The sequence below is a fragment of the Elephas maximus genome, chromosome 11 (genome assembly GCF_024166365.1).
Source record: "Elephas maximus indicus isolate mEleMax1 chromosome 11, mEleMax1 primary haplotype, whole genome shotgun sequence".
Classification (NCBI taxonomy): domain Eukaryota; kingdom Metazoa; phylum Chordata; class Mammalia; order Proboscidea; family Elephantidae; genus Elephas; species Elephas maximus.
Window position 1 is genome coordinate 109,310,988 of NC_064829.1, and position 14,503 is coordinate 109,325,490.

A 14,503-nucleotide genomic window follows, 5' to 3' on the forward strand; every position below is an offset into this window, starting at 1 on the left:
AGAATGGTTTTGGAAAAGTTTGTCAGTGTTGACCAACAAAGATAGAAATCTGTTTTTCCGAACTGGTGATAACTGAATCGCCTAATGAGAAACCTTGAATTCACAAAGCTTGTATTATCTACCTATTTGAAAACAATTTGAAAAACTTTAAAAAGGATAAAAGCGATAATTCTTTCGTGTTATCTATATTTTAAAAAAAAACATACAAAATTACAAAAAAGAAAAGGAAAAAGTGATAATAAGTTTTCCTTGCTTTATTCCTAATTAGCAATTATTACATGATCGATCTTTGTTTACCCACTATTGTCTTATGTTGAAAAAGTCTGAGATATTTCTTAATCATTCTATAATGCAACAGAATGGTTTTGGAAAAGTTTGCCAACGTTGAGCAACAAAGATAGAAATCTGTTTTTCAAAACTGGTGATAACTGAACTGTATAATGAGAAAATTGAATTGACAAAGCTTGCATTATCTATGTATTTAAAAACAATAAAACTTTTTTAAAAAAAATGGTACAAGTTATTCTTTTTGTGTTATCTATATTTTAAAAAGATATAAAATTACAAAAAAGAAGAAAAAAGTGATCATAATTTTTACTTGCTCTATTCACAATCAGCAATTATTACATTATCACTCTTCTTTGTTTGTAAAATATTGTCTTATCTTAGAAAAATTCCAGGTATTTCTTAATGGTTCTATAACACAACAGACTGCTTTAGGAGAAGTTTGTCACTCTTGATCAAGCAAAGATAGAAATCTGTTTTTCAAAACTGGAGATAATTGAATTGTATAATGAGAAACTTGAATTGACAAAGCTTGCATTATCTATATATTTTAAAATAATAAAAAATTTCAAAAGGATAAAAGTTATTCATTTTGTGTTATCTATATTTTTAAAGTAATACAAAATTACAAAAAGAGGAAAAGAATGAAGCGATAGCAATATTTCCTTGCTCTATTCATAATTAGCAATTATTACATGATCACTATTCTTTGCTTATACAGTATGATTTTACTTTTTAAAAAATTTGAGGTATTTCTTAATAATTCTATAATACAGCAGAATGGTTTTGGAGAAGCTTGTCAAACTTGATCAAGCAAAGATAGAAATCTATTTCCAAAACTGGTGATAATTGAATTGTATTAGGAGAAATCTTGAATGGACAAAGTTTGCATTATCTATATATTTTAAAACAATAAAAAATTATAAAAAGGATAAAACCGATAATTCTTTTTTCGCTATCTACATGTATTGAAATGATACAAAATTACAGAAAAGAAGAAAAGAAAAAAAAGGGGATAATTTTTCCTTGCTCTTCGTAATTAGCAATTGTTACAGGATCACCTTCTTGCTTACACAACATCATCCTATTTTGAAAAAGGTGAGAAATTTCTTAACCGTTCTATAATACAACAGAATGCTTTTGGAAAAGTGTGTCAATGTTGATCATCAAAGATAGAAATCTACTTTTCAAAACTGGTGATAACTGAATCGTATAAAGAGAAACCCTGAACTCACATAGCTTGCGTTATCTGCCTATTCTAAAACAATTAAAAAACAACTTTAGAAAGGATAAAAGCCATGATTCTTTTTGTGTTACCTGTATTTTTAAATGATACCAAGTTATAAAAAAAAAGTGATAATAAGTTTTCTTTGTTCTATTTGTAACTTGCAATTGTTACATGATCGCTCCCTCTTTGTTTACACAACATGGTCTTATTTTCAAAAAATTTGATGTATTTTCTTAATCGTTCGATAATACAATAGAATACTTTTGGAAAAGTTTGTCAAAGGTAATCAACAAAGACAGAAATTTACTTTTCCAAACCTGTGATATTTGAATTGTATAATGAGAAACCGTGAATTCATCAAGCTTGCATTATCTACCTATTTTAAAACAATTTTAAAAAGCTTAAAAAAGGATAGAAGTGATAACTGTTTTAGTGTTATCTATATTTTTTATAACGATATAAAATTGCAAAAAAGAAAAAAGGTAGTAAGTTTTCCTTGCTCTGTTTCTAATTAGCAGAAATTACATGGTCACTTTTCTTTGTTTACTCTGTGTCGTCTTATTTTAAAACAAACAGGAGGCAGTTCTTAATCGTTCTACAATACAGCAGAATGCTTTTGGAAAAGTTTGTCAGTGTTGATCAACAAAGACAGAAATCTATTTTTCCAAACTGGGGATATTCGAATCGTGTAATGGGAAACCTTGAATTCACAAAGCTTGCACTGTCTCTATATTTAAAAACAATAAAAGATTTTTTCAAATGGATAAAAGCCATCATTCTTTCTGTGTTGTCTATGCTTTTGAGAACAATACAAAATTTCAGAAAAAAAGGTGATCGGTATTTTTCTGTGCTCTGTCATAATTTGCGATTATTACCGGATCGCTTTTCTATGTTTACAGAATATATTCTTATTTTAGAAAAACACCAGATATTTCTTAATCTTTCTATAAAATAGCAGAATGCCTTGGGAAAAGTTTCCCAATGTTGATCCACAAAGATAGAAATCTATTTTTCCAAACTGGTGATAACTGAATTGTAGAATGAGAAAGTTGAAAAAGCTTGCATTATCATGTATTTCAAGGCAATAAAAATTTTTCAAATGGATAAAAGTTATTCTTTTTGTGTTGTCTGTGTTTTCAAAATGAAACAAAAATACAGAGAAGAAAAAGAAGTGATAATTTTTTCCTTGCTCTATCATAATTAGCAATTATTACATGATCGCTCTTCTTTGTTTTCCGAATATCGTCTTAATTTAAAACAAATAGGAGATACTTCTCAGTCGTTCTATAATCCAGAATACTTTCGGAAAAGTTTGTCAAGGTTGATCAAGAAAGATAGAAATATATGTTTCCAAAGAGATGATATTTGAATCGTATAATGAGAAACTTTGAATTCACATAGCTTGCATTATCTCCGTATTTTAGAACAAGAAAAAAAAAAACTTAAATAAGGATAAAGGTGATAATTCTTTTTGCATTGTGTATATATTTAAAAATGATACAGTCTTCTGAAAAGAGCGCTGGGACCGGTGGCAAAGCTCAATTGGCCAGGAGCTCTTTCTGCGTCAGAGCAGACTCACGGCACTGCTACTTATATGAAAGGCAGAGCCTCCTGTGCGCAGTCACAAGGAGCTTCTCGGTGTGAGCACCAAACTGAGAAACCATGTTTTTCCAGGACTGCACTATTTTCTTCAAAGATACAGCCAAGGATTTTATAACGTCTTTTCTCTTGCTACATTTCTCATGGAGATGGCAAGCAAACTTGTACCCGAAAAATAAGTCATACGTATAAAGAACCTGTCAATGACCATCTTAAATACAGTGCTTATGTATCTAATTAAACAGAGTCTTACGCTGGCATGGAGCAAGATTGCAGAACTATTATGAAATACCTGGAATCGTCTTCGTGAGACGAGATGCCGTAAACAAAGAAGTGATCACGTTATACTATTACTTACACCGAACGAGTAGGAATATAACGATTTGTTTGAATAAGACAACAATGAGGCGAACAAAGAAGAGAGGCCTTGTTCTCTTTTTTAAAAAAGATGAAAGTGGTAATTCTTTTTGAGCTACTGTATTTTTTACAAGAATAAAAAACTACAAAAAAGAAAAAAGGTGATAATTTTTCCTTGTTCTATTTTTTATTCCTAATTATCCATTATTGCTTGATCATTCTTTTTTTATGGCATATAATCTCAGTGAGAATATATTTGAGATATTTCTTAATTGTGCTATCATACAACAGAGTGCTTTGGGAAAAGTTTGTCAATCAACAAAGATAGAAACCTATTTCCCAAACTGGTGATAACTGAATTGTAGAATGAGAAAGTTGAAAAAGCTTGCATTATCATGTATTTCAAGGCAATAAAAATTTTTCAAATGGATAAAGGTTATTCTTTTTGTGTTGTCTGTGTTTTAAAAATTATACAAAATTACAGCGAAGAAAAAGAAGTGAAAAGTATTTTTTCTTCCTCTATCGTAGTTAGCAATTATTACACAATCGCTCTTCTTTGCGTAAGGAATATTGTCTTAATTTAAAAGTAATACGAGACATTTCTCAATTTTTCGATCATACAACAGAATACTTTTGGAAAAGTTTGTCATTGTTGTTCAACAAATATAGAAATCTATTTTTCCAATCTGGAGATAATTGATTTTTATAAAGAGGAACGTGAATTCAAAAAGCTTGCATTATCTATATATTTAAAAACAATAGTAATTTTTTTCAAATGGATGAAAGCTATTGTCTTGTTGTCTGTGTTTTTGAAAATAATACAGAATTTGTGAAAAAAAACTGAATTATTTTTCCTTGCTCTACCGTAATTAATTATTACGTGATCGCTCTTCTTTGTTTAGGAAATATCGTCTCATTTTAGAAAAATACCAGATATTTCTTAATCGTTTTGTGATACACCGAATCGCTTTTGGAAATGTTTGTCAATGTTGATCAACAGGGATAGAAGTCTATTGTTCCAAACCTGTGATACTCCAACCGTATAATGAGAAAGCTCTAATTCACAAAGCTTGAATTATCCATATATTTAAAAACAATACAAACTTTTTTCAAATGGATAAAAGTTATCATTCTTTTTGTGTTGTCTATGTTTTTAAAAATAATACAAAATTTCAGAAAAGAAAAAAGTGATAATTATTTTTCCTTGCTCTATAGTAATTAGCAATTATTACATGATCACTCTTCTTTGTTTTCGGGATATAGTCTTATTTTAGAAAAACACCAGATATTTCTTAATCGTTCTACAACAGAATGCTTTTGGGGAAGTTTGTCAATCTTAGTCAACAAAGATCAAAACTGTTTTTCCAAGCCGGTGCTGTTCGAATCTTATAACGAGAAACCTTGAATTCATGAAGCTTGCATTATGTATATATTTAAAAACAATAAAAGACTTTTTCAAATGGATAAAAGCCATGATTCTTTTTGTGTTGTCTATTTTTTTTTAAACAATACAAAATTTCAGAAGAGAAAAAAGTGATAATTATTTTTCCTTGCTCTATCAGAATTTTTTTTTTTATCAGAATTAGCAATTATTCCATGGTCGCTCTTCTATGTTTACAGAATATCATCTTATTTTAGAAGAACATCAGATATTTATTTCTTATTCATTCTATAATACAACAGAATGGTTTTGGAAAAGTTTGTCAGTGTTGATCAACAAAGGCAGAACTCTGTTATTCCAAACCAGTGATATTTAAATGGTATGATGAGAAAGATTGAATTCACAAAGCTTGCATTTTCCATCCATTTTAAAATCATAAAAAGCTTTAAAAAGGACAAAAATGCTAATTGTTTCAGTGTTATCTACATTTTTTATAACTTTACAAAATTACTAAAATAAGAAGAAAGAAAAGGTGATAATAAGTTTTCTTTGCTCTGTTTCCAATTAGGAATTATTACATGATCACTCTTCTTTGTTTACTCAATGTTGTTTTATTTTAAAACAAATATGAGATATTTCTTAATCCTTCTATAATGCAGCAGAATGCTTTTGGAAAAGTTCATCAGTGCTGATCAACAAAGACAGAAATCTATTTTTCCAAACCTGGGATATTCGAATTGTATAATCAGAAACCTTAATTCACAAAGCTTGCTTTCTATATGTTTAAAAAGGAATAAAACATTTTACCAAATGGATGAAAGTTATCATTCTTTTTGTGTTGTCTGTTTTTAAAAATGATATAAAATTTCAAAAAAGGAAAAAAGTGGTGATTATTTTTCCTTGCCCTATTGTAATTAGCAATTATTATATGATGGCTCTACTATGTTTACGAAACATGGTCTTATTTTAGAAAAATACCACATATTTATTTCTTAATCCTTCTATAATACTACAGAATGCTTTTGGAAAAGTTTGTGAATGTTGATCACAAAGATAGAAATCTGTTATTCCAAACTGGTACTATTTGGATTTTGTAATGAGAAACTTGAATTAATAAAGCTTGCATTATCTATATATTTAAAAACAATAAAAATTTTTTTCAAAAGGATAAAAGTTATCATTCTTTCTGTGTTATCTATATTTTTAAAAATGATACAAAGTTACAGAAATAAAAAAGTGATAATTATTTTTCCTTACTCTATTCTTAATTAGCAATTTTTACATGCTTGCTCTTCTTTGTTTACAGAATATCGTCTTATTTTAGAAAAACACCACATATTTCTTAATCGTTCCATAATACAGCAGAGTGCTTTGGGAAAAGTTTGTCCATGTTGATCAACAAAGATAGAAATCTATTTTTCCATACTGGTGGTAATGGAATTTTATAATGAGAAACTTGAATTGACTGTATTTAAAAACAATAAATTTTTTTCAAATGGATAAAAGTTATTCTCTTTGTGTTGTCACTATTTTAAAAAAATGATACAAAATTACAGAAAAGAAAAAAGAAGTGATAATTATTTTTCTTGCTCTATTTGTAATTACCAATTATCACATGATCGCCTTTCTGTGTTTATGAAATATGGCCTTGTTCTAGAAAAATTCCAGATATTTCTTAATCGTTCTATAATACAACAACATGGTTTTGGCAAAGCTTGTCAATCGTGATCAAGCAAAGATAGAAATCTGTTTCTCAAGATTTTTGATAACTGAATTGTATCGTGAAAAATCTTGAATATACAAAGTGTGCATTATTTCTATACCCTAAAACAATAAAAATGTGTTTTTAAAAAGGAAAAAAGTGGTAATTCTTTTTTGTGGTATCTATATTTTTAACAATAAAAAAGTTACAAAGAAATGAAAGAAAAAAATGGTGAGAAGCATTTTCCTTGCTGGATTCAAAATCAACAGTTATTACCTGATCATGTTTTGTAAACAAGATGTCTCCTGTAAAATTTTTTGAGATATTTCTTAATTTCAGCTATTTTTCAAAACTAGTGAGAATTGAATTGTATAGTGAGTATTCTTGAAGTGACAGATGTTGCATTATCTATATTTTTAAAAACAATAAAAATCATGATAATCAGTTTTGGGTTGTGCGTAATTTAAATAACAATAAAAACATTCCGTCAAAAAGAAAAGGACAAAAAAAGTGATAATTATTTTTCCTTGCTAGATTTATAATTAGCAGTTGTTACGTGATCATTCTTCTTTGTTTACACTTCAGCCTTCCCCACAAATTCCGCTTCAGCTGAGTTCTAAGTATTTTTATTGTTATTTCTTATCTGCAAGTCCCCATCATTTCCTCTTTGAACAGGGGGTTTTGCTAGATTTATAATTAGCAGTTGTTACGTGATCATTCTTCTTTGTTTACACTTCAGCCTTCCCCACAAATTCCGCTTCAGCTGCGTTCTAAATATTTTTATTGTTATTTCTTATCTGCAAGTCCCCACCATTTCCTCTTTGAACAGGCAGTTTTTTAAAAAGTTATTTCCATAAATGTGGTGGTTTTCTGGTTACCCTACGTTCAATTTTCTAATAGCACAGTGGTCACAGAACATGGTCTGCGTGATAAAATTTTTTTTACAATATTTGCTTAAAATTGCTTTTTGGCCTAGTGTATCTGGCAAATACACATAAATGTCCATGTGTGCTTGGAAAAATATGTATTCTATGTATGTGTTTATATACCCTTACTGATCAGTTTGTCTGCTTGATCTATCAGCTATTGAGAGAGACGTGTTAAAATTTCCTACTTAGTGTAAGCCCTTGGTTTTCTCTAGACTTGTCGGTACAGACCTCCTTGAGGGGATTTTATGATAGAATTCAGTGAAAGCATCCGGAGGAATTATAGTATTACATGCAGATGGCTTTCCTACTTACCTCACTCCAGCCCTGGGCAGTGTTCCTTCCCTTCCGTCCTGCTGAACTGAGCAGCCCTGTCTCTGGGAACCTTGGAGCTTTTGCCTTGATAAGCCCCAGTATCTCACCATCCTGTGGTTCCAGAAGAGCTGGTCTTAGCTGGGGCTGCCCTCCCAGGGATGCAGGGTCAGGGAGATAAAGCTCTGCTCCAGTCCTATGTCCTTTATACTGTGTCTTCATAGAAAAAAGATTCGAAAAAACTACCGTGTTCCAATCCTATGGACTTGATCGCAGTACAGTGCTTTCCATGTGCATGGACCTCTTTATGGTCCCCAGCATCAGGGGGAGGATCCCTGTTGCCTGTCACTGCCTCTGACATTTTCACTATCAGACTTCCTGACTGCCATCAGGTGGGTGGTGACAGCCTTCTGAAAAGAGCGCTGGGCACAGTGGCAAAGCTCATTGGCCAGGAGCTCTTTCTGCATCAGAGGAGACATATGGCACTGCTATTTCTGTGAAAAGTGGAACCTCCTGTGCACAGTGTGACCAGCAAGTTGAGAAACCATGTTTTTCAAGGATTGCTTATTTCTTTTATATGAGATAAAGCCAAGCATTTTATAATTTTTTGTTTGTTTTTGGGTTTTTTTTTTTTTTTTGCTACATTTCTCATGGAGGTGGCAAGCAAAATTTTGCCAGAAAATTTAAAAATAGGTATACAGAGCCTATCAATGACCATCTTAAAAAGGATGTTTATGCATCTAATTAAGTAGATTCATACATTTGTATGGAGCAAGATTGCCAAAGTTCTTGAAAACGATTTTGTTGTGGAATGATTAAGAAATATACTGGTTTGTTTTAATAAGTTAATATGCCGTAAACAAAGAAGACTGATCGTGGTATAATTGCTAAGCATACCAAATGTGTAATAAATATACCAATTTGTTTTAATAAGTGATATACCATAAACCAAGGAGAATGATCACGGTATAATTGCTGGATATACTACTGGATGTCTAAGAAACATACCAATTTATTTTAATAAGGTGATATGCCGTAAACAAAGAGGAGTGATCACAGTATAACTGCAAAATATACTGAAAGTCTAAGAAATACATTGATTTATCTTAATGAGATGATATGCTTTAAACAAAGGAGAGCGATCAGGGTATAATTGCTAAGTATTACAAATTGCTAAGAAATATGCCCATTTGTTTAAATAAAATGATATAAAAAAGAGCAAACAAGATATAACTGGTAATTATTCCAAACGCGTAAGAAACATACTGATTCGTTCTAATAAGTTGGTAAGTCCTCAACAAAGAAGAGTGAACAGGGTATAATTGCTAAGTATACCGGAAGTCCAAAAAATATACCAATTGGTTTTAATAAGATGATATGCCGTAAACGAAGATGTGTGATCAGGATACTATTGCTATTTATAAATCCAGCAAGGAAATATGGAAGACAAGGAATTATCACCTATTTTCCCCTCTTTCTTTTTTATTGTTTTGTTGTAAAAATATAAAACCAAAAAAATCAGTCAATGCTCAACCATTTCAGGAGGTGACATTTGCTCAGGAACCGATGGTCCTGAAGGTAGAAGTCCAAGCTGCTCTGAAGGCATCGGTGAAAAACAAGGCTCCGGCAATTGATGGACTACCAGTTGAGATGTTTCAACAAACGGATGCAGCACTGGACGTGCTTGCTCATCTATGCCAAGAAATTTGGAAGACAGCTACCTGGCCAACTAACTGGAAGAGATCCATATTTATGCCTATTCCCAAGAAAGGTGATCCAACAGAATGTGGAAAATATCGAACAATATCATTAATATCACACGCAAGCAAGATTTTGCTAAAGATCACTCAAAAGCGGCTACAGCGGTATACTGATAAAGAACTGCCAGAAATTCAAGGTGGATTTAGAAGAGGATGTGGAGCCAGGGATATCGTTGCTGATGTCAGATGGATCCTGGCTGAAAGCAGAGAATACCAGAAAGATGTTTACCTGTGTCTTATTGACTATGCTAAGGCATTCAACTGTGTGCACCACAACAAATTATGAATAACATTGTGGAGAATGGGAATTCTGGAACGCTTAACTGTGCTCATGAGGAATCTGTACCTGGATCAAGAGGCAGTCATTTGAACAGATCAAGGGAATACTCCATGGTTTAAAGTTAGGAAAGGTGTACATCAGGGTTGAATCCTTTCACCACGTCTGTTCAATCTGTATGCTGAGCAAATAATCTGCGAAACTGGACTATACGAAGAAGAATGGGGCACCAGGATTGGAGGAAGACTCATTAACAACCTGCGTTATGCAGATGACACAACCTCGCTCAGTGAAAGTGGAGAGGACTTGAAGCATTTACTCATGGAGAGCAAAGACCATAGCCTTCAGTATGGATTACACCTCAACACAAAGAAAACAAAAATCCTCACAACTGGACCAATAAGCAACATCATGATAAATGGAGAGAAGATTGAAGTTGTCAAGGATTTCATTTTACTTGGATCCACAATCAACACCCATGGAAGCTGCAGTCGAGAAATCAAAGATATATTGCCCTGGGCAAATTGGCTGCAAAAGACCTCTTTAAAGTGTTGAGAAGCAAAGCTGTCACCTTGAAGACTAAGGTGTTCTTGACCCATGCCATGGTGTTTTCAATAACCTCACATGCATGTGAAAACTGGACAGTGAATAAGGAAGACCGAAGAATTGATGCCTTTCAATTGTGTTGATGAAAAATATTGAATATACCACGGACTGCCAAAAGAATAAACACATTTGTCTCGAAAGACGTACAACCAGAATGCTCCTTAGAAGCAAGGATGGTGAGACTATGTCTCACATACATTGGACATGTTATCAGGAGGGATCAGTCCCTGGAGAAAGACATCATGCTTGATAAAATAGAGGGTCAGCGAAAAAGAGGAAGACCCTCAATGAGATGGACTGACACAGTGGCTGGAACAATGGGCTCAAGCATAGCAACGATTTTGAGGATGGCGCAGGACTGGGCAGTGTTTCGTTCTGTTGTGCACAGGGTCGCTATGGGTCAGAACTGACTTGAGGGACTGATGAACTGCTTACTTGCTGGTTTATCATAAACTACAAGCTGAAAACTTCTGGGAATGATCCTGTGATCTCATCACGATCTTATCAACTTTGTCAGCTTTAGCAAGAAATTGAAATGGAGCAAATAAACATCCCTGTGAACTCTATGTGGTCTCCTGGCTTCCTTCTCTCGTGGGTCCCAGGGTCTCTGTCCTGGACCCTGAGGAGTAAGGGGATTGAAGCTGGAGAGGACCCATGAGAAGGCTGAGGTGATCTCCCTGGGGAAGTGTGCTGAGGGGATTGAGGGTAAATATCGTTTACAGAATGGCGGAGTTTCAAAGTCTTTTCAAAGCGCCAGAAACATTTTCTGTGTCAAGGCTGATGCATGCCACTGCTAAAAAAAAAAGAAAATTTTTTCTTTTTTTTTTTTTTTTACCTATGTGAAAGTCAGAGCCTCCTGTATACAGTCATAACTAGATTCGCTGTGTGAGCAGCAAGCTGAGAAGCTATCTTTTCCAAGGATTGCCTGATTTCCTTTATATGACATAAAGTCAAGCATTTTTTTATTATTATTTTGCTATATTTCTCATGGAGATGGTAAGCAAAATTGTACCAGAAAAATTAATCACGTGTGTAAAAAGCCTGTCAATGACCATCTGAAAAAGTATGTTATGTATCTAATTAAGGAGATTCTTATGTTTGTATGGAGCAAGATTGCCTAACTTCTTGAAAACAGTTTTGTTGTAGAATGATTAAGAAATATCTCGACTCATTTAAATAGATAATTCGCCATAAACAAAGAAGAGTGATTCTCATGGACTGAATTGTGTCCCCGAAAAATATGTGTCAACTTGGTTAGGCTATGATTCCTAGTATTGTGTGGTTGTCCTCCATTTTTTAAATTTTTTATTGTAAAAAGTACAGATAACAGAAAATAATTATCACTTTTTTATTTTTGTACCTTTTATCGTAAAAATTATAGAGAATGCAACATAGGCTAATTCAACATTTTTCATTTGTACAATTCGATTATCGTCTTTTTTCCTCCTAATAACATGTCCGAAGTATGCGAGACGAAGTCTCGCCATTCTCACTTCTTGTATCCTGATACTCTGTTGAACTCTTCTATTAGTTTCAGTAGTTTTCTGGAGGATTCCTTAGGGTTGTCTCTGTATAAGATCATGTCAAATAGAGATACTTTGACTTGTTCCTTGCCAATCTGGATGCCCTTTATTTCTTTATCTTGCCTAATTGCTGTGGCTAGGACCTCCAGCATAATGTTGAATAAGAGAGTGGTGATAAATGGCATCCTTGTCTCCTTCCCGATCTCAGGGGGAATGCTTTCAGGCTCTCTCCGTTTAAGATGATGTTGGTTATTGGCTTTGTATAAATGCCGTTTAGTATGTTAAGAAATTTCCTTCTATTCCTATTTTGGTGAGAGTTTTTATCATGAACGGGTGTTGAACTTCGTCAAATGCCTTTTCTGCATGAATTGATAAACTCATGTGATCTTGTCTTTTGTTTTATTTATGTGATAGTTTACATTGTTTTTCTAATGTTGAACCATCCCTACGTGCCTGATATGAGTCTCACTTGGCCGTGGTGGATTATTTTTTTGATATGTTGTTGAATTGTATTGGCTAGAATTTTGTTGAGGATTTTTGCATTTATGTTCATGAGGGATATAGGTCTGTAATTTTCTTTTTTTGTGGTGTCGTTACCTGGTTTTGGAATCAGGAATATGCTGGCTTGATAGAATCAGTTTGGGAATATTCCATCCTTTTCTATGCTCTGAAATATCTTTAGTAGTAGTGGTGTTAACTCTTCTCTGAAAGTTTGGTAGAACTCTGCAGTGAAGCCGCCTGGGCCAGGGCTTTTTTTTGTTGGGAGTTTTTTGATTACTTTTTCAATCTCTTCGTTTGTTATGGGTCTATTTAGTTGTTCTACTTGTGTTTGTGTTAGTTTAGGTAGGTAGTGTGTTTCTAGGAATTCATCCATTTCTTCTGGGTTTTCCAATTTGTTAGAGTACCATTTTTCATATTAATCTGATATGATTCTTTTAATTTCAGTTGGGTCTGTTGTAATATCGCCCATCTCATTTCTTATTTGGGTTATTTGCTTCTTCTCCTGTTTTTCTTTTCTCAGTTTGGCCAATGATTTATCAATTTTGTTGATTTTTCTTCAAAGGACCAGCTTTTGGTCTTGTTAATTCTTTCAATTGTTTTTCTGTTTTCTATTTCATTTAATTCTGCTCTAATTTTTAATATTTGTTTTCTTCTGGTGTCTGAGAGTTTCTTTTGTTGTTCTCTATTTGTTCAAGATGTAGGGATAATTCTTTGATTTTGGCCCTTCCTTCTTTTTGTATGTGTGCATTTATTGATATAAATTGACCTCTGAGCACTGCTTTTGCTGTGTCCCAAAGGTTCTGATAGGAAGTGTTTTCATTCTCATTGGATTCTATGAATGTCTTTATTCCATCCTTAATGTCTTCTATAATCCAGTCTTTTTTGAGCAGGGTATTGTTCAGTTTCCAAGTGTTTGATTTCTTTTTCCTGCTTTTTCTGTTATTGATTTCCACTTTTATGGCCTTATAGTCAGAGAAGATGCTTTGTAATATTTCATTGTTTTGGATTCTGTTAAGGCTTGCTTTATGACCTAATATGTGGTCTATTCTAGAGAATGTTCCATGTGCACTAGAAAAGAAAGTATACTTGGTTGCTGTTGGGTGGAGTGTTCTGTATATGTCTATGAAGTCGAGTTGGTTGATTGTGGCATTTAGATCTTCTGTGTCTTTATTGAGCTTCTTTCTGGATGTTCTGTCCTTCACCGAAAGTGGTGTGTTGAAGTCTCCTACTATTATTGTGGAGCTGTCTATCTCACTTTTCAATGCTGATAGAGTTTGTTTTATGTATCTTGCAGCCCTGTCATTGGGTACACAAATATTTAATATGGTTATGTCTTCTTGGTATACTGTCCCCTTAATCATTATATAGTGTCCTTCTTTATCATTTCTGATGGATTTAACTTTAAAGCCTATTTTGTCAGAAGTTAATATTGCCACTCCTGCTCTTTTTTGATGGTTGTTTGCTTGATATATTTTTTCCATCCTTTGAATTTTAGATTATTTGTGTCTCTAAGTCTAAGGTGTGTTTCTTGTAGACAGCATATAGACAGATCATGTTTTTAATCCATTCTGCCACTCTCTGACTCTTTATTCGTGCATTTAGTCCATTTACATTCAGCGTAATTATGGATAGGTATGAATTTAGTTGTATCATTTTGGTGTCTTTTTTGTGTGTTGTTGTTAGTTTCTTTTTCCCACTTAATTTTATGTGCTGAGTAGATTATATATTGTCCTTTCCTCATGTTCGTTGTTGTTGATATTGTTTCTGCTGAATCTATATTTTCCTTGTATTTTATTTTGATGTGTAGGATAGTTTGTCTCCTTTGTGGTTACCTTATTATTTACCCAGATTTTTCTAAATCTAAACCTAACCTTTAGTTCTTTGTATCACCCTTATCTTCCTCTCCATGTGGAAGATCTATGACTACATTTCTTAGTCCCTCTTAATTGTTTTAATGTTGTCTTCTTTCACATAATAACATTGTTGTTGCTCTGTTTTGAGCATTTTTTTTTAATCTTGATTTATTTTTTTGATTTCCCTGTCTGG

General features: G+C 32.9%; 1 protein-coding gene across 1 annotated transcript in view; it reads left to right on the forward strand.

Moving 5' to 3' along the window:
• Positions 1-11,182, forward strand: part of LOC126084983 (uncharacterized) — a 37,818-nt gene extending 26,636 nt beyond the window's left edge. Inside the window, exon 2 of the mRNA XM_049899819.1 lies at positions 9,333-11,182. Within this exon, the coding sequence (XP_049755776.1) occupies positions 9,333-9,836 (504 nt within the window). The 3' untranslated portion in view covers positions 9,837-11,182. The remainder of the gene's footprint in view (positions 1-9,332) is intronic.
• The last annotated feature ends 3,321 nt before the right edge of the window (positions 11,183-14,503 follow it).